Genomic DNA, 19,587 nt, shown 5'->3' on the forward strand with positions numbered 1-19,587 from the left:
GCTTCTAACTATCTTTGTCTTTTTAACCTGTTGTTGCTGCTGAGTCAGTTTGACATCCTGGATATATCCTTCAAACACAGACTGTAGACCCCTCTATCTGTTTCTCTCTGGAATCACTGTTTCATTTTTATAAAAAATATGATAATATTGCAGTTGGTTATAGTGTGGGCTAACTACAGTGGCTGTCACTAAATCGCGAATGGCCTTAAGTAGAGCCAGTGTTTGGTTTGTCCTGTCTGGGCTACTGTAGAAACATGGCGGTGCAACATGGCAGACTCTGTGGACGAGGACCCGCTCCCTATGTAGATATAAACATCTCATTCTACGGTAACGACAACACAACGATTCTTATTTTCAGGTGATTATACACTTGAGAAAATACACTGATTATATTATATTTCCCCCTGAACCTTGCACACTGGACCTTTAAACAAAAGGTGGCATCATAATAAAGCTTCGTCAACTAACTTTCATGCAACCGTGTGCTCATATTTGAATTTGAATTTACATGTCAGCAAACGAATCTTCCTACGCACACTAAACACGCAACAGGATATCCTGTGCTACTTGTGTTGATACTGCCTCACATTTGAACTCCGGAAATTAAAGATATCTTTTTGTGTGTGCATAAAATGACAGGTCATGAGAGAACTCATCTCCTTTTTATATTCATTCAAACCACCCCAGGAGTTCACTATGGGACCAGCTGAAACATAAGTGCTGTATAAATGTATGAACAGACAATAGAAACTGCTTTCATATAGTCTTATGTTTAATGTTGTGGTATGATGTTGAAAACACTGACCTCTAATTCATAATTAAAAGACCATATGTGCTTTTATTTTATTATTTTGTTATTATTATGTTTATTAGGCAGCAATAATAATATATAACAGTAATGTGCTGCTGTGTCTTATGCATTACACAGACTAAAATAACTGGTCACATACAATAAAGCCTGAGGTGATTGTAGCCGATGTGTCCACTGGCTGACTCACCCATATCTAATGTTTTTATATATCTCCTCGGATTAAATGTGTTTACAGTTTCGCTTTACTCACTGTCATGGTTCAACACGTTAAGTTTCGTTTCTCTGGACAGGCTGTTGGGATGCACCTGTTTTACCTATCCGGTCTTTGCCGTCCCGGTGTTGCGGCTCCGTTACGCGACAGACACCGAAGCACCGCCCCCGTGGACTGTCCAGGCGTACAAAGGGAAGCACAGTCTCCGGGATTTCCTCTGAGATGTGCGAATATAAGCGCTGTGTTGATGAGCGGTGCACTGTATTCATAACCGGACATTTTGTTGTTTGACATCTTTGACCACATCAATCTGTGATAATGGCTCATAGGAAGTTATCTGTAAGCGTACGCTGCCAGATTGGAGTGGACTTCTTTGAGTTCCTGAGGGAGAGTGACCGAGCATCCATCACCGACAGACTGGAGCTGAGAGACATCTACAACAATGAGTTCAGGAGCAGGTAAGTTATTCAGCATTATATTATATTATATTATAGCCTATTATATTATATTATATTATATTATAGGAGATCTGTGTGCATGTTTGAGATCTTTTCTAAATGTTTCCGATTTAATATTTGTGCGTTTATTTTAGAAACCCAGGGACCAAAGATCCAAACTTTGGGTCAGTCCTCTATGCCCTGAAGACGTCCAACAAAGTAACAAGACGGAGAGACACTATTCGCTTCAACACAACGGTATGCAACTTCCGCGTTATGTTTGAAGCAATGAAACCTGTTGCAGCAGTATTTTAAATTTTTGTCGCATTTACAGCTTTTAAAATGATAATGATAAATGCAGAGTCCGTGTGCAGTCTCCATAATCAGTCAGCTAGTGTGTGCAGCTACAGCTTGAACAAGGACAACAAAAAAGTAATATAATCTTATTTAATAATATAATATAATATAATATAATATAATATCATATAATATCATATAATATCATATCATAAATACTAATGGATGGATTACTGAATAGTCCTACCAGGCCATGGCCCAGGGGCCCAAAGTCTCAAGGGCCTCCCTGCATGGCCTTCATGTGCACAATACCCCTCAACTCACCAACCATAAAGAAACACAAATTGTCCACAAAGAGATGCAAATGAACTGTACAGAGACACAAAGTGACCAAAAAAGAAACAAAATTACCTCAAGGAGACAAAACCGTAAAAGATTTAAAAAAAGAAAGAGGTCACACAGAGGAGTGGGGTGCAGAGGGTGCTGGAATGAGTATGGGATGATTAGTGCAACAGGTTGCTTTCTGCTATCTAGGTGTTTACTCTTTATTCATTCATTTATGTATTGCCATCAGTTTTGTGTATGTGTATATATACGTAGTTTGACAAAGCAAAACACATTTGTCATGACTGGATAAGGATATTATGGAAGCGTATTGCATTCACTTGACAAATAAAAAAGCCCTGTTTGTCTGAGTATTTTTTTCAGTTTTTCGGAGTAATTTATTTATTTTTCTGTTGTTTTTTTTCTGAGTAATTTTTTCCCCGTTTTTCTGAGTAATATTTTCTGTTCAGAGTAATTTTTTTCTGTTTTTCTCTTCCTGAACGAAGAGACGAGATACTTCAAAATCTCCCGAGAAGCTCCTACTTGGCACCTGCAAGTAACCCCTGCATCCATGGTGACTCCTGCTCATGGATGTATAATTATGTGCCTTACCCTTATTGATCCCGTAGTTGAAATTGTAGGAGCAGGAGCACGGATGCAAAATACATCCATGAGCAGGAGTCACCATGGATGCAGGTGGGAGGTTCTTGCGACATTTTGAAGTATCTCATCTCCTCGTTCAGGAAAAAAAAATAACCACGAAAAACAGAAAAAAAATTACCACAAAAAAACATGAAAAAAATTACTCAGAAAAACAGGGAAAAATTACACCAAAACACAGAAAAATGAATAAATTACTCCGAAAAACAGAAAAAATTACATAAAAAAAAACAGAAAAATAAATATATTACTCCGAAAAACAGGTTTTTTTTATTTGTCAAGTGAATGCAGTATGCTTCTGTAGGATATAAAGATGATTCTTTTAATAAGAATTTTTATTTTCTAATTATTTTTATATTCTGTATCTTGCTGTAAGACAAATATTATTGGTAATTAATTTAATATATTAGAATAGGTCTAGGACAATTAATCATTGTACAGCTTTATACTGATGTGGAGCTACATAATTGACTATTATTAATTTATGGAGAAGAGGTGGTACTTCCTCCCACTCCTTTTTGGACATGCAAATCATTATTATATGTTGTTTTCAGTTTTCGTGCTTCCTTTAGTAACCTGTTTTGTCTGTCTACTACTGCATGGTTATTTTGTTTTATTTACATGTTCGAAATATCCTGCTCGCTAACTAACTAACTACACAAGAGGTAGGTGGATATGATGACAGTATATAAAGTGTACAAAGCGATGCTCATATATATATATATATTGACAGTGATGATATTAACATGTCAAATCTTTATAATCTTATATTATATATAATTATATTAGATTTTTGTCACTATATTTAAAGTGACTTTGCTTTGATGCAACTTGGTTGAAGTGATTTAACAGCACAATGTAAAATGCAGTATTCAATATTAATTTCAAAAGTAAAATTATTTGTTGTGAATGCTATGAAACAAAAGAATCACTGCTACATTAAATTTGTAAAATATTTTAAATAAAGTTTTTTTACTGTTGATACATGGCGCTTGTAGAATTGTTTTATAAACAACAGCTGTAATTATCACAGTCGTGCTGATACACAGTGCAACAGCAGTGTGATATTGCTTTAGTGAAATAGAAATAGAAATAGAAATACAAATCAATCTTTATGAAGAAATCTTGGTTCTAAAACAACATTAATCACTGTTTGTGTAACAACAGGGCGGTGTCACTTTCCCAGGAACAGAACTTCCTGTCTGACACATGCTCTTTTGAATGTCTTAAGACACAGCTTACTGTTATATTTAATTAATTTATATAGTTTATATCCATATGCAGATCAGATACTTTAGAGTACAGGTGAGGATATTATTATGTACTACTTCTGATTAAAAAATAAAACAGAGGACACTCAGCCACTCGATGTTACTTTCTATCCGAAGCCAAAGTTGACATGAAGTGACCTCTGCACAGGTCACAGCTCTTTTTATGGACCAGTGGCATTCACCGAGGGGCCAACGGCCAGAGCCTGTGCAGAATGGAGCGGCCAGTCCCGGGATAGTCACCTCCGGAGATCAAGCAGAGTCGGGAGTTCGAGCCCGGAGGAGACTGGCCAATCTTCTGATGAAGAAACTGAAGACAGACAGGTAAGAGGCCCAAATAATGAGAGACCTCTGATTATCACACTCCTGAAAGCCTTCTCTATGAGCGGGTTTGTTTTTACCTCTGCTTGTCACTACCTGAATGCTGCAGGAGCAGCTTGTCTATTTATTTTTGTTACACATACAATATTCTTCTGCTCTCTCTACACAGCAGTCTTCTCTAATCAGACATGTTTGATGGTACCTCAATAAAAGAGAAAACTTAAGTGCATTTTGCTTTATCGACAATAAGCAAATGTAATTTAAAAAGTCAAAATCAACAAACAAAGGGTCCTCTTTGGAGTCCAGGGGCCGTATTCACAAACATTCTGAGAATACTCTCTGTGAACATAGCCTAAAAATTTTAAGTAAGGAGTCCTAGCTTAGGAGTGATTTAGGAAAGTTATCAGAGCAACTCTGAGCAAGGAAGGGACAGAAACTTTAACCTGAGTGAGGAGGTGTGGTCGACCCTGTTGCTAGGTATGATGCTTGCTTTTAACAGATATGATTGGTTGTCACAGACACACCCCTTTGTGAGCCTGCAAGGTGTGGACACCCAGTGGAAATGAAATGAACTGCTGACTGTGAAAGTGTTGTCATTGTTAGTGTGATCACTCTGCTGATGGAAGGTTGACACAGACTCAAGTCATCACTGCTGCACTGTTGCATTTTTCCAGTTTTTCAGATATGTTAGTATTGTGATAATTTTATTTCTGGTGTTATAACGTGATTGTGTGAGGTGGAAAAGGCATGCGTACCCCTAATGAGATCCATCCATCCATCCATTTTTGTGGCTGCTTATCCTGTTGAGGGTCACGGAGGGCTGGAGCCTATCCCAGCTGACACTGGGTGAGAGGCGGGGTTCACCCTGGACAGGTCGCCAGACTATCACAGGGCTGACACATAGAGAAAGACAACCATTCACACCTACGGGCAATTTAGAGTCACCAATTAACCTGCATGTCTTTGGACTGTGGGAGAAAGCTGGAGTACCCGGAGAAAACCCACGCTGACACAGGGAGTACATGCAAACTCTGCACAGAGGGGCTCCTTCCTGGGATCGAACCAGGAACCCATTGCTGTAAGGCGACAGTGCTAACCACAACACCACCATGTTGCCCCAAAATGAGATCGATCACACTTATTATCCCTGCACAATCTAATCTTTGGCATGGCATTTCTTCACCGTCATCCAGTGTTTTGAGAATGTTTCTCTTATCTCTTTGTCTTTCCACCATTTTCTCCTCTGACTAAGAAACTCTTAAGCCTCTTAAAAGTCCTCCTCCCTGCTCCTAACAGTTTTTCACCTGAGGAGCTCTTTTAAGGTCTAAGATGCTTTGTTAATAACTTTTATCTTTACAAGGACCTAGTCTTAACTTAAAGGGAAAATTGTAAGAAAATGTCACAATTCTAAGGATTTTCTTAAAATTTGGTCACTAGGAGCAGCTCTTAGCGATAGGACGCTTTGTGAGTGTGGCCCCAGGCCAACAACAATATGTTGAATGTACTCGTGTGGCATAGCCAAAAGCAGACATGACAGGAAATACCATGGATAGGGTTGTGAACATAAACTGCAGGAGCTATGATAGCTAGCAGGCTAATAACAGCCAGTCCACAAAGTTCTGAATTATGTTGCGTCTTATCGAGCACCTTACTGTAACTTCTGTCACTAGTCCTGCATTCACTACCTTATCTTCTTTTGCCCTTATTATTTCTGTATACTACTTGGTGAAATACCTCAAAGAGTATATTTTAATTTTGGCTCTGTGATTTAATGGTAATGTCTGAAGTCACGCACCACTCAGCTGCCTTTAATACAGTGCGTCATAACCCGCTCTTTTCCTCCACAGGGCTCAGTTCACCTCCGACAAACATGGTATCCACATCGACTCCGACCAGCCGTTTGAAAACGGGAAACTTTCCTTGCAGGTGGACGGCACATGTGAGGTATTAATGTTTGAAAAACTCCAACGTTCTGCGATCATCATCAGCTGAAACACATAAACCCATCGTTGGCTGTGCTACAAATATGAAGCTCCACTACATATATGTCTTTTTTCTTCTTCTAACAGTGTGTGGTAAATCTGAACGTGACAAACACAGGAAAAGAACCGATATATTTCACTTACTACACCCCACTGCACTGGCTCAAGGACCTCATTCTGAGCGATGAGCGCAGTGTGACCAAGGCAAACCCTCTGTGTCTACAACCAGGTAGTGCAAATACCACAACCGAGTGTACCTTTATTTGAATGTATGATGTCACTTGCTCCTATAAAAGAGACTTTATGGACACAGTAAACCACTAAACATCTGTTCTGTTGTCAGGTGACACCTATGGAATCCAGGTTAACTTCTGCTGCAGTGTGGTTGGTTTCTATCCAGCCACACTGGCCTTTGAATTCAAACCAGACCTGCAGCCTTCCTCCACTGCCTTCCACATTGTGCGCTTCATTGAGACTCAGTGTATAACTGCCTTGGGGCGTGAGCTGGCGCCTATAGCACCCTACAAACCCAGCTCCCTCCCTGCTTGGACCCCAGAAAATGATTTCACCATTGAGGATGGACAGCGACCTGAAGGGTATCACTGTTCACTCATCACACTTAAATATACAGCAAATGTAAAAAAACTTAAATGCTGTTCATCTCCTAGTGATGTATCTAACTGTCTCCATTTTGTCTCCTCTCACCAGGCTGTCAGTGATGCAGCTAAAAAATGCGATCGAGCTGAAACAGTATCGAATACCAGCATACATGAACCAGCTCATCCAGTCATTGAAGCAGCCGGCATACTTCAGCGACAGAAGGTAAATTCAATTCAACTTTAGAATTACAACAATATTTAGCAAGTAGAACAAGACGTGCTTTCCGGCCACCAGATGGCGCTATTTTCATCGTCTCATTAGAAATTGGGTTTGCTGCTGAGGCTGTCAGACAATAGACTTTATTTATTATTTTATCCACTTTGCTTCAACCGATCACCTCCAAAATTTTATCATCTGTTCCTTGTCCAATTATCCACCTTTCCTGAAAATTTCATCAAAATCCGTTTATAACTTTTTGAGTTATTTTGCAGACAATCAAACAGACAAACAAACAAATAGACAAACAGACCAACGCCGGCGAAAACATAACCTCCTTTGCGGAGGTAATTAACTTTTTTTTTTCTTTACCAATTTGTGGCGCCCCCCCCATGGATGATGGCGCCCTCAGCATTCGCCTATACTGCCTATGCCCATGGCCGGCACTGGTTAAGGTTAGGGAAAGCTCATGGTCTTGGTTTTATACAGAAGGCAGTGATTTTTTTCTGTCTCTCCACACACACACACACACACACACACACACACACACACACACACACACACACACACACACACACTGTGTAATACAATTAATTTTCCTTTGGTCTGTTCAGAAGGGCCTTGCTGGAGAGTCCCCTGAGCTGGGAGAACTACTCTGAGAAGTTTCAGCTGCTGCTGTACCTGGAGGAGCTCCAGATGGAGGTGGACATCAGGAGGTACAACATCCCCAACGGTGAAAAAGAACACGCCACCATGGACATAGATCCGGCCAACAAGAAACTTCTCATTCTGAAGGTGAATATGTGATCGCTCATTCACTTACAATTCACCCATAATCAATAATTCCTTCACGTGTTCATTCCCTTTTCTTGGAGATTTCTTAAAGCTAACTAGCTCTAGCTAGCTACACAGTTAGCATCTGTAGTGCTTAAACAGGAGGGATATATAAAAAAGACAAGTGGATATCAAATCAGAAATCATAGTAGAAATCATTTTACAGAGTCAGTACACTGGCTAAAGTGTAATCACACATTTCTGAGACTAGGTTGTAATGCAGTATTATGAGAAAAAAAATAGGATAAAAAGAAAACAAAAACACAGCTGATGTCTGAGATGTTTTTAAATGAGCTGAATGAACACTGCATCATATTCACCTGCATGTTCACTGACACGAAAAGACTTCACACCTTTCCTCGTTCTTTTTAACCGCCAGGTACCGGGTGTGTCTGAGAACCGTCCGTCTGTGCTGCGAGGGGATACACTGCTGGCGTATCCCTCAGAAGAAAAAGAGGTGAAGTACCGCGGCCACGTCCACAGCGTGCGGCTGGACGAGGTCAAACTCAGCTTCAGCCCAAAGTAAGATCAAGACATTACAATAATACGCAATAATTACAACATGAAAACACTGATTTCTATGACTCATATTAAACACGTGTTAATATCGGACATTCACCCAGTTTGTCTGTGAATTTGTTTGCAGATTGCTGGGTCGCTTTGTGGACAACATGAAGTTCAATGTTGAGTTCGTTGTCAACCGCCTGACTCTGCGCGTTCAGCACAGAGCAGCAGAGCTGGCAGTTGCATTCAGACTGGGAGAGGTGTTGTTCCCTGCTGCACCCGCTGACTCTCACCAACCTGAGCTTCCCCGACTCAGGTCAGACATCTTTACATATAGACTGTATATGTCTTTATATAAAGTGCAATGTTTTAGCTGGTAATTTTACAACACAGATGTTTGTCGTAGTCAAAACCACAAAAGAAATGGCTGTGCAAACACCTCCAAACAGCCCCTACGTGCACACGGAAGCAGCGTGTTTCAGCCTTTAACCAGCACTAAAGAGAACATGTCATTTACTGTAGATGTAAACATGGCGGCTGACTCTGTCTTCCTGTAACACTGACATTATGCTCTTTCTGTTGATAGGCTGTTTGACTACAAGCTGGAGCGAAACCCTGAGCAGTATCAGGCTGTCCAACACATCGTCGCTGGTTCGTCCAAACCTGCGCCTTACCTGGTGTTTGGCCCACCTGGAACAGGTGCAGCAAGTTCCTGCGTATTATTTCATCTTGGTCTTTTAAGCAATTTCGGTTTGTGTCGTGCTTAAGTTCAGTGCACTTGACTTAATTCTGGTGTTTCTTTTTCTGTTCAGGGAAAACTGTGACTCTCGTGGAGGCCATCAAGCAGATAGAGAAGACCCAGCCCTCCTGCCACATCCTGGCCTGCGCTCCCTCCAACAGCGCTGCTGATCTGCTCTGCAAGAAGATTCGCGAACACGTGGACGAGCATAAAGTGTTCCGCATGTACGCAAGCAGCAGGGACCCAGGCTATGTCCCTGAAGAACTGAAGGTCAGTGCTGATACATTCAGTGCATCATGTTTGGATGTTTTGATGCGGACAGTAACTGACATTCATTCACGCTCTTGTTCAATCATCTACCTCCTAGCAGAGTGCTGCAGTAATCATCTATCTACATATCCACAGTAACTTCCCTGTTGCTATCAGTCAGCTGCATCATCAGCTCCAGAATCACGTTTTGTCGAACGTCCTCTGTATATTTTGTCATTTTGAAGTGTGATACAGTTGAGTGTCAACACAGCCAGCTTGGGCACCTGATTATTTTTGTTCTAACCCACTACCCGCCCACATTTAGTTCACCTTTAACTGTACCCATGAATTTATACAAATGTTTTTCCACTGAGGACTCTTCCTCTGAGGGTGCTTTCAGACCTAGAGTTGTCTTGCTTTGGTCCGAATCAGGGACCAATTTTGTTACAAAGTTACGTCATTGCCTAGAGTTGGTTCGTGTTCTCACAGCAGCATTTACAAGCGGACCAGATCAAATGCCTTGTGCGAGAAAGCTGCTCTTGATTGGTCAGAATTTCCATGAGAGAAAATCCAAGAAGTAAACAAAGCGTTGAAGAAGATAAATGCGACACTTTCTAATGTCACAATGGAGGGACAACTACACAGGTTGATTTTAGTGCTGGTCATCGTGGACTATATTGCTGTCATTGTTCATTTTAGTCAAACCATACAGTTTGAAAACGAGGCGCGGCTCCAACTAGAAAACAATGTTTTGATGCATTGGATGTGCTGAATGTGCATATTAAGGCAGTACAGGAGGAGGTGCACATTAATAATCCTCCAGGACTGTAACATGCTCATGTTGAACCCAAACAATGCGACTGCAGTTAGTTCAGATCGAGGTCGTAACACGTTCTCACCACAAACAAACCGCACCAGAGTTCGTTTGTAACCGGACCGAGACCACCTCTTCAAGAAGGTCTCGGTCCGGTTGTTTTGGCGCACACCTGCCAAAACGAAACGCACTCAGGGGGCAAACAAACTTGAGTTCAACTGAACTGAACCAAACAGGGCAGGTGTGAAAGCACCCTTATTGGACATTATGACACTTGCTTTCATGCTGCATTACTGCTGCACTTCCTGTATGTGTTTGATAGTGTTGCATTCTTAAGTCTTTTTCTTGCATCATTAAGGTTTGTGTACACAGACATTGTGGTACCTTCACAGGCATGCTCTAACCTGGTAGGAGACTGTTACCTTTTTCCTGCTAAAGAGAAGCTGATGGAGTATAAGATCATGGTCACCACCCTGTTAACAGCTGGAAGGTAGTGAATGTTTGCTCACCTGCATGACACCATAAATAAACTGACACACTACAGTATTCAAACCATGTTATTCTCTGCTATCTGAAACACTAACAGTCAACTGTGCAGATGAACTCATGTGACAGGAAGTGTGTGTCCTCTCTGATCTCTGCAGGCTGGTCACAGGAGACATTCCCGATGGTCATTTCACTCATGTGTTTGTGGACGAGGCGGGACACGCTGTGGAGACTGAATGTTTAGTCCCACTGGCAGGTAAGAAAACAAACTATTTTTTCTCCATTTGCATTGAACTTGTTTTATGTGTTGGTTGATCTTTGTTATCTGTGGAACAAAGGGCTGCTCGATGCACAGTCTGGTCAGGTTGTTCTGGCAGGAGACCCCAAGCAGCTCGGACCCATTCTCAGATCCCCCTTTGCACTGAAATACGGCATGGGTAAGTACAGACATACATCTACACTGTCCTGTTAGCTAACACACACAGAGTGAACATAGAAACACAGTCTTGCCCTACTTGTGTGTGTATTTCTGGAGTTAAACGGCTCTGCTGTCCGCAGGAGTGTCCCTCCTGGAGCGCATGATGAACGATTTCCCTCTGTACCAGAAGGACGAGGGCGAGTTCGACAATCGCTTTGTCACCAAACTGCTGCGCAACTACAGGTGGGGTAGTAGAGATGGTTATAGGTCACTGCTTGGCAGAAATGATGTGTTTAATTTTGATTGATTTTATGTTGTTGTTGTTTTTCAGATCCCATCCTGCCATTCTGAAGATTCCCAACGAGCTCTTCTATGACGGAGAGCTGCAGTGTTGCGCAGATGAAATATTACGCAACTCCTACTGTGGATGGGAGTACCTCAAGAACAAGGTAATGCTCCTTCTTTTAGCACACGCACACATATTGTACAGACCATGAAACACTACATACAGAAACATATCGATTAGAAACAGGGATGCTGCGATATATTGGTCAAACATCTGTATTGGACGATGTTCGCCTTGTTGACTGTCATTAGCCTATCAGCAAACATGATGACATTCACCGATGGCAGTGGCTGAAGTTTTTCTGTTGTGTCACATCAGTTTGGCACGGGTCAAAAAGCAGCTCCAGACTAACAGCGTCCTGTCCGTGGGACAATAGTAAATGTGTTTAGGACAAACAGAAATGTTCCCACGGATGAAAGGACGCAGAAAACTCACTATCAATGCACCAGGGGGCCGACAGCTGCTAACGGCTAACAGTTACATCATGATGCGTTCAAGCTCTATTCAGTAAAAATGAGTATTGGGTGAAGATAAATTATAACTTTATCATGATGTGTTCAAATGTAAACTGTCATAGGTAGTTTTTGGCGAGAAACTTGAATAAATACAGCTGTTTGACGAAGAAATTTGTTGATGTTTTTACAACAATACAAAATAGATATTTCCGAGGGAATTACGATATACAGAGTAAAAAGAGTGACAGAAGGTTGTTTTAAAGGTAGCTTTAAAATGTGTTTGCTTTCATTTGTGCTCATTCAAAGGTCGTGTAATGAAGGACTGAAACACTTTAAAATAGTTCAGTTTTTTTTTTTATAATCAAGTTTTCCTGGCACTAAGGGGAAATAAATAACAAAAAAAAACATAAGCACTGGCCGTATATCCCTACTTAGAAATCAAAGCATGAAAAATTACCGCCAATGCACCTTAACACTATTATATCTTTGTTATTCTATATATAATGGGACCATTTCTCTACAGAGCTGAAACAATAAATTTGTTAATCCATTAATTAACTGAAAGAAAATTATAGCCAGCTATGTTGATAATCTATTAATAGTTAAAGTCTTTATTTATTTATTAGCAAAATGCCAAACATCCTCTGGTTTATCTACGAATCGCCACTGTAAATTGAATATCATTTGGAAAAACAAGCAATTGGAAGATGACATCTTAGGTTCAGAGAGATTATGATGGCCATTTTCCCACCGTCTAATAGTCTACGTCATAGACTAAATGATTAATAGAGAAAATAATAATGATGAATAATAAAAATAATATCAACTAATACTATTAGTATTTGATGGAGGATTTTCAATGAAAGAAAATACATTAACATTTTGATGAATTCAATGTTTTTATGGCTGACTTATCTTTATCTTTTATCTTTGACTCGACTTAAATTTAATGACCTATATTTATACAAATAAATACAAAATTAACTATAATTTTTATTTATTTCAATTATATGTATATTCATTTGTTGGTATTTGTATTTAATTTTTATTTAACACTGACTTTTTTGATATGAAATAATGAGTTCATCGTGAATGACACGGAAATCATTGAAGATTTTTAGTCACAGTAGAGGCAGACTGATTTGTCATATCATTCGGTTCTGAATATCACACGATAAAAGTGACTCACTCACTTGGCTGAATTTCAACACACAAACAAACCTCACAAACTATTATTGAAGAGCAAGAAAACAGCCAGACGACCAAGTCTATACATTCTAATCAGGATCCATACATCACTTCATACACTGAAGCGCTGTGAAGTTTGTTCCAATCCACAGCAGCTCAGTTTTTTAATAGAAATTCTCCCAGAATGTTTTCGGTAATATTTCCATAATTAAATATTTCAAATGTATCTCACACACCTGTCAGAACTTCCCGCTGATCTTCCATGGCGTGACCGGTCTCGACGACCGTGAGGCAAACAGTCCCTCCTTCTTCAACATAGCAGAGGTGGAGGTGCTGATGGGCTATGTGAGGAAACTGCTGGAGACACAAGGGAAGAAGGGCCACAGCACCATCTCACCCAGAGACATAGGCATCATCGCCCCCTACAGGAAACAGGTTGGAATTACTTTAACACGCAACACAGCCGTGTAGTTTATTGTTGTTGCAGATTACATATGTCAAAGTGCAGCTAAACATACATGAAGTGGAAACATGCAATGAGTTTGTTTTTTCTTGTTGTCACACAGGTGCAGAAAATCCGCAGGGCCCTGGAGAAAGTTGGGAAAGACTTTAAATTTAAGGACATGAACACACTGAAGGTAACAGAGTATTTCACACTTGAGTAATGTGTAACATGTCGCAGATGCAGAGCCTGAAGTGTGTTAATATGTGTGTGTGTGTGTGTCAGGTTGGTTCAGTGGAGGAGTTCCAAGGTCAGGAGAGGAGAGTGATCATGGTGTCTACAGTCCGGAGCAGCCCCAATTACATAGAGATAGACAAGCAGTTCAACCTCGGCTTTGTCAAGAATGAGAAGGTATGACACAAACACATACTCTGTTTATGTACACACACACACGCGCACACAAACACACACGCAAAAAAGAATCTGACACAATATTTTCTTGTCCAGAGATTCAACGTGGCTGTGACTCGAGCTAAAGCCCTGCTGATTGTGGTGGGAAACCCCAGAGTGCTAAACACAGATCCTACCTGGGGCCGGTACGCATCACACACACACACACACACACACACATATATAGAAATGTAAATGTGAGCTACGCCCTGTTTCAAAATTCATACGTTACTCCAAAAACTATTAGTAAACATGAACAACTTTCTCTTGAATCCGAAACAACAGAGCGCTGAAACTTAAATTTGTGATGTCATCATGTATAAAGTCTAGAGCTGCTCAATAGACATGACTTGGAAAGATGTTATAGATGACACTTAGAGCACCCTGAGGCCTGTGCTACGAAGCAGGACTTTGCGAGTTAGCGAGATAACTTAAGGGTAAACTCTGGGTTTTCAGTACTACGAAGCTGGTTCTGTTTTTACCGGGATAAATCACCATGGTAACATATGCTGAACTGCTAATCTTCTTTTTTCCATATAATTGTTTTGTGAGAGCCAAAGGGAACCACTTGGGAGGAACTAAAGTATCTCACACGGCTCCAGAGATGCAGGTTGCCTACTCCTGACTCGACTCAGGGGAACACTCTAGAGTATATGGGTATATTTTCTGTTGCAGAACTGAGAACATTACAGTAGAATAAAGCTCATTTGTGGACCAAAAAAACTTTCTGTGGGTCCACAAAATCAGGCTCCCATTCACTGTCTATGTGTCATCACAAGTCTGACACTTACTTCTCTGGTTTCTGGCTTTGAGAGAGAGCAGCTTATGTTCACAACTGTTGATTGAACTTTCTTAGGCGCACTGGAATATGAATTTAGGGGCTGTCCGGCTTTAAATGTAAATTAAAGAGAGCAATCTCTGATAACTCTCCATCTCTCATCGTCTGCAGGTTCATCCAGTACTGTCGAGAGGAAGGAGGTTACACTGGTTACGAGCATTTCGAGGAAGACGAGGACGTGGTGGCCAGACTCTCTGCCCTCTACATCGACATTAATATTGAAGGTAACGGACGCGTGACTTTTATTTTTTATTACTATCACCCTCAAAATGAACATTTTGGAAATGATGTTAACACAGTTCACCTTGCTTCTCTCGTCAGTGGATACAGCAGAGAGCGGCGTTCAGCAGCACCTGGAACCCGAGTGGAGGAGCGACCTGTGAGGGGAGGGAGCACAGACTTCCATCCTGATTCATTTTGCATCACAGTTGTCCTCAATTCTCCAAAAAAGACTTAATGGCACCTTTCCACATATCTCTACAGCACTTCTGATACAAAAACAGTGTTCTAAAATGTCTTTTTAATATCAGCTATATGAACTTGACCAAAGACAATGAAGGATAACTTGTTGTCAGCTCCCTGCGTGGACTGCACAAACACTGCTTGGCTTCAAATGCTCCTTTTACCTGGTTAAAATTGCATCAGATAATTTGGAAACGTGAATATGCAGTTTTAAATGAATTTATATTGTTCCTAAAAATGAATTTTACCGACCAAATACATCAGTCTCAGGGTTATTTAATGTATAGTGTTTGACTTTGCTCAATCATCACTGCTCTTTAAGAGTCGTGTCGTATGTATGTGTACTATTGTGCAATCCAACTTTTATAATTGGTATTAACCAAATTAAAAATGTTTATGCTCTATTTTGAACTGTTTTGCAACTTTTGTTTGTAAAATTAAAACTTTTTAAAAATATGATATGGACGTTCTTTTATGTTGTCCAAACAAAAGTCCTTTTGCTAACGGGAATGTCACACAAATCATGACAGAATGTGAATGTATATGCATTCATGAAAAGATTAAAATATTTGTCAGATTTGAGTCTCATTTAAAAAAAATAAAATAAAAATATGCATGCTAAACAGAAGCAGTTAAGATGACATAGTATTTCAAAAATACTTTAATAACATGTTTGTCTCACCCAGACATTCAACACATCCCACTCCTGTTTGTAAAGCATCATCACAATCAACATTTTCTCTTGGACTATGGTGTTTGACGTTACAGACATAGAGGCACTGTCCAGAAATTAGCCCAAGCCCGCAACATTCTGATCGCCACGGATCTGAATGTGCCAGATAAAAAGATCACCACAGTTGTAGCTTATGATGGTGCTAAGGTCAACGCGGGGGCCGTTAAATATACTTACAGTGTGTTCAGGGCTCTTTCATGACAGGACCTGTTATGCAGTGTGTACTGCGTCTCTTTGCTCCAGCCGTGACAGAGGCACACTAGCTGTGTCAGAGGGCTGGCTGTGTGGCGATGGGGTGGTTTGATGGTTCTGTCACTTAGTGATGACGATACACATCTGGGGAAAATGGTTAGTTATGATAATTGTGGTTGAGGCGACCGGAAAAGTTGGATGTCGGAATTTGCATCACAATTCTGTTGTGATAAAATCTCCTGTACATGGCACTTTAATGACATATTGGTGTAAAAAAATTCAAATTTACTGTGTCAGCTCTGAGCCCAAAAACACCACAAATGTCCTCAGACACATACACAATCTGTTCACCAGGTGGCCCCCAATTAATGATCTTTGACGGCTACTCAAGAAATACCTGCTACACATTCAGATAGTTTTTCCAATCACATTTAAAGGAATGTTGCTTGTGTGTAGTGTCAAATAAAGACCAATTACACAACAAAAACCCAATTTTAAACAGTCAGAGCTACTGATCTAGTGTCGTCTATCATTTTTACAACTCACTTAAGATAAAATGACGCCCACTTGTACATGACAAAAGCACTCTGCCTGACTCTAAGACTCTATGACTAGCTAGCTAGCGCACCCATGGATGTACCCCATGTTCCCTCAGTCTCATTTCTGATGCTTGAAGACTACAAAGCCAGAAAGGTTCCAGTGGGGAAGAGACTGCTGCATGTCAATGGTACAAAACGGTGTACATTTCTCCTAAGTGGGCGCGGTCGGATCTCCCCTGCATCCCCCCACCTCATTTTGAAGTGTTGTGAATGTTGTGTGGATGGATGAAAGCAGATTAAAAACAATACAACACAATATAAACAGTGCAAATTTAATGTTTGTTCCTTAGTTTGCCGCTTGTTTTTATCTGCTATCAGCCGAGTACAAGATCAAATCAGTTGTCCAATCAGACCTTGCGTATGTGTTGACGAGACGGAGACAGGTCTTGATCAGAGTTAATTTTCTTCTGATTTCTGTCTGAAAAATGCCATGTTAGCGTTAGAATGTTCGGGAGATGCATGGCTTGTGAAAAATAGGTCCCATATTTACTTCAGTGAGGTCACGATCTGCGCCGACACTCTCTTCTCCCATTGGAATGACTAGACACAGGATGGCTACCAGTCTCCTAAAGGGGCAGGGCAGTGGTGAAAACCATGTGACTCAGATACAGGAAATTACTCTTAAGTGGGCCACCTCTTGCCTCTTTGAATAGTAGGCTGGCAGCCACATATGGGGTCTTGACATCAGGTAGCGCGCTTTAGTCATGCGGAAGCAGGGGCAGTTTCATCTAAAGTGGGTTGTAAAAACAAGATGGCTCATCGGTCATGACAACATTTGAGCTAGGGCTGAACAACATATCGATATCATATGAGACTAGATAGCATCCTGATTCTGTAATATCGTAAGTGTTGTCCTCTCCTGGTTTTAAGGCTGCATTACAGTAAATTTATGTTATTTTATGAGCCGTCCCAGCTGTTCTGTTATTTGCCTTTACCCACGCAGTCATTATATCCACATTACTGATGATTTATCAAAAACTGTGTAAATATTTCGAGGACGCACCAACAGTCAGCCATACAATATCGTCACAACATCGATATTGAGGTATTTTGTTAAAATTTTGATTTTCTTCTTATTGGCTAGCCCTAAATTGAGCTGTCAATCAAGTTGTCAGTTGGAAATTTTATTACAGCTTTTGTACACAGAATAGGCCTAAAATGTTTCTGCAGTGTGCATCCATTACACGTCGAGCCCAGACACCTGTAGATTCAGTACACAGTGACGACTGTCATGACTGTATACTGGATCTGAACGAACAGTACAGAGTTCAGACAGCAGGCAGGGCCTGTTTGGGGAAGGCGTTGGTGACGTCTTGGTAGAGACAAGTCAGTCGGAGCCAGCGTGAGCGTGACTGAGAGTATTGTGTCCTTGACAATAGGCCACTGTCTCCAGTGCCGGTTTAAGCTATCGCCATGGAGGAGAGACAGAGCAAGGTGCGGTCCAAAACCTCTCCACACACAAAGCTGCTGCTGCTGCTTCAGTTTCTGTAGGTTTCAGTGGATTAATGCAGAGTGAACAGGTTCTAAATTTAGTCCTTTGTGTTGGAAGACAAAGCTGGAGCTCTGCTAACTCAGCACTTGGTGAAATAGGACTTTAAAGGTGTAAAATGAATAGTGGTGTGACATATAGGAGGAAGGTGACTGAAGTTGATGTGTAAAGGGAGACTGAGTGGTACATGCAGGGGTTCCTTACTATTAAATCTAAAAACTGTCTTGCAGTTCAGTGTGCACGTGAGCTACAAGACCCTTCTCTGTAAACAATCGCAACACAGACATGATATATTTGTAAAGTATATGCACATATAAATACAAACATACATTCATAAAGGAGGAAGGGACAGGTCCTTCACACAAACAGGCTGGTGTGCTGGTGGAGGAAAACAAAACAAACAGAAACAAACGTGTGTGAGTAGCAGAGGAAACAGTGTTTTTTTTCTTTTTGTTTAAAAAAAAAAAGGCTGATTTGTTTTTGCTTTTAAACAGGTGTGTCAGTCTTTCATATTCTCCTGTGGCATATCTGCATCTGTGAAGTAAGTATAGTCCACGGAAGCCATTGATTTAAGGTTTCTCTAAGTTTGCTCTGTGCGTCAGGGGGGAGTCCTCCCTCAGGTGCTGATTGGCTGACGACTCCATCCCTTCACAGTAGCTGGCAGCCGCCCCTCTTCTTGCGCTTGCGGACCTGCAGTGCTGCTCTGGTGGCCATCTCAAACACATCCCGCACGCCGTCCTTGGTCTTGGCGGAGCACTCCAGGTAGCCAAAGGCACTGATGCGGTTGGCCATGTCTCTGCCCTCCTCGGACTTGACGGGCTCCTGGAGGTTTTATGTACAGACAGTGAGTTAAAATAATGTTACGAGTGTGGACATTCAACAGGGAGGGGGACAGTGGTGGAATGTGAGTGCATTTATTCAAGCTCTGCCCTTAAAGGGAAACTGGTATTTTTCAGCCTGGACCCATTTTCCCATGTTTAAGAGACTAATGGGAACAACAGTTTTTGAAATTGGTCCAATATTGAGCGAGACCACGTGCTGCAATGTAACCACTCAGGGTATGTGGCATAAACTTGAGGCATAAACTTTTCCCTTTACCTTCCTCTGATCCGCTCAGTTTGTTAATGTGTGTAACCAAGTCTCACTCGAGGAGAAGTCTCATACTGAAATCTCACAGCGTTTCTCACATTATAAAATCAGCTAAATATTTGGCCTACACACT

At 41.0% G+C, this 19,587-nt stretch overlaps 2 protein-coding genes across 2 annotated transcripts in view; one reads left to right on the forward strand and one right to left on the reverse strand.

Moving 5' to 3' along the window:
• The first annotated feature begins 1,214 nt into the window (after positions 1-1,214).
• LOC126403412 (putative helicase mov-10-B.2) lies at positions 1,215-15,811 on the forward strand. Its single transcript, XM_050066062.1, has 23 exons — positions 1,215-1,480; positions 1,615-1,717; positions 4,160-4,332; positions 6,177-6,273; positions 6,399-6,540; positions 6,655-6,907; positions 7,020-7,133; positions 7,742-7,922; positions 8,341-8,483; positions 8,608-8,781; positions 9,052-9,164; positions 9,278-9,474; positions 10,660-10,757; positions 10,912-11,009; positions 11,092-11,190; positions 11,312-11,414; positions 11,503-11,620; positions 13,404-13,595; positions 13,727-13,798; positions 13,888-14,013; positions 14,110-14,198; positions 15,002-15,114; positions 15,212-15,811. Exons 1-23 carry the CDS (start codon positions 1,341-1,343, stop codon positions 15,271-15,273), a joined length of 3,000 nt encoding a protein of 999 aa, XP_049922019.1. The 5' UTR covers positions 1,215-1,340; the 3' UTR covers positions 15,274-15,811.
• A 187-nt stretch (positions 15,812-15,998) lies between these two features.
• LOC126403444 (rho-related GTP-binding protein RhoA-D) overlaps positions 15,999-19,587 on the reverse strand; it is a 30,493-nt gene continuing 26,904 nt past the window's right edge. Inside the window, exon 5 of the mRNA XM_050066120.1 lies at positions 15,999-19,187. Coding sequence (XP_049922077.1) covers positions 19,014-19,187 — 174 coding nt within the window. The 3' untranslated portion in view covers positions 15,999-19,013. The remainder of the gene's footprint in view (positions 19,188-19,587) is intronic.

Source organism: Epinephelus moara, chromosome 16 (assembly GCF_006386435.1).
Source record: "Epinephelus moara isolate mb chromosome 16, YSFRI_EMoa_1.0, whole genome shotgun sequence".
In the NCBI taxonomy this organism is placed as follows: domain Eukaryota; kingdom Metazoa; phylum Chordata; class Actinopteri; order Perciformes; family Serranidae; genus Epinephelus; species Epinephelus moara.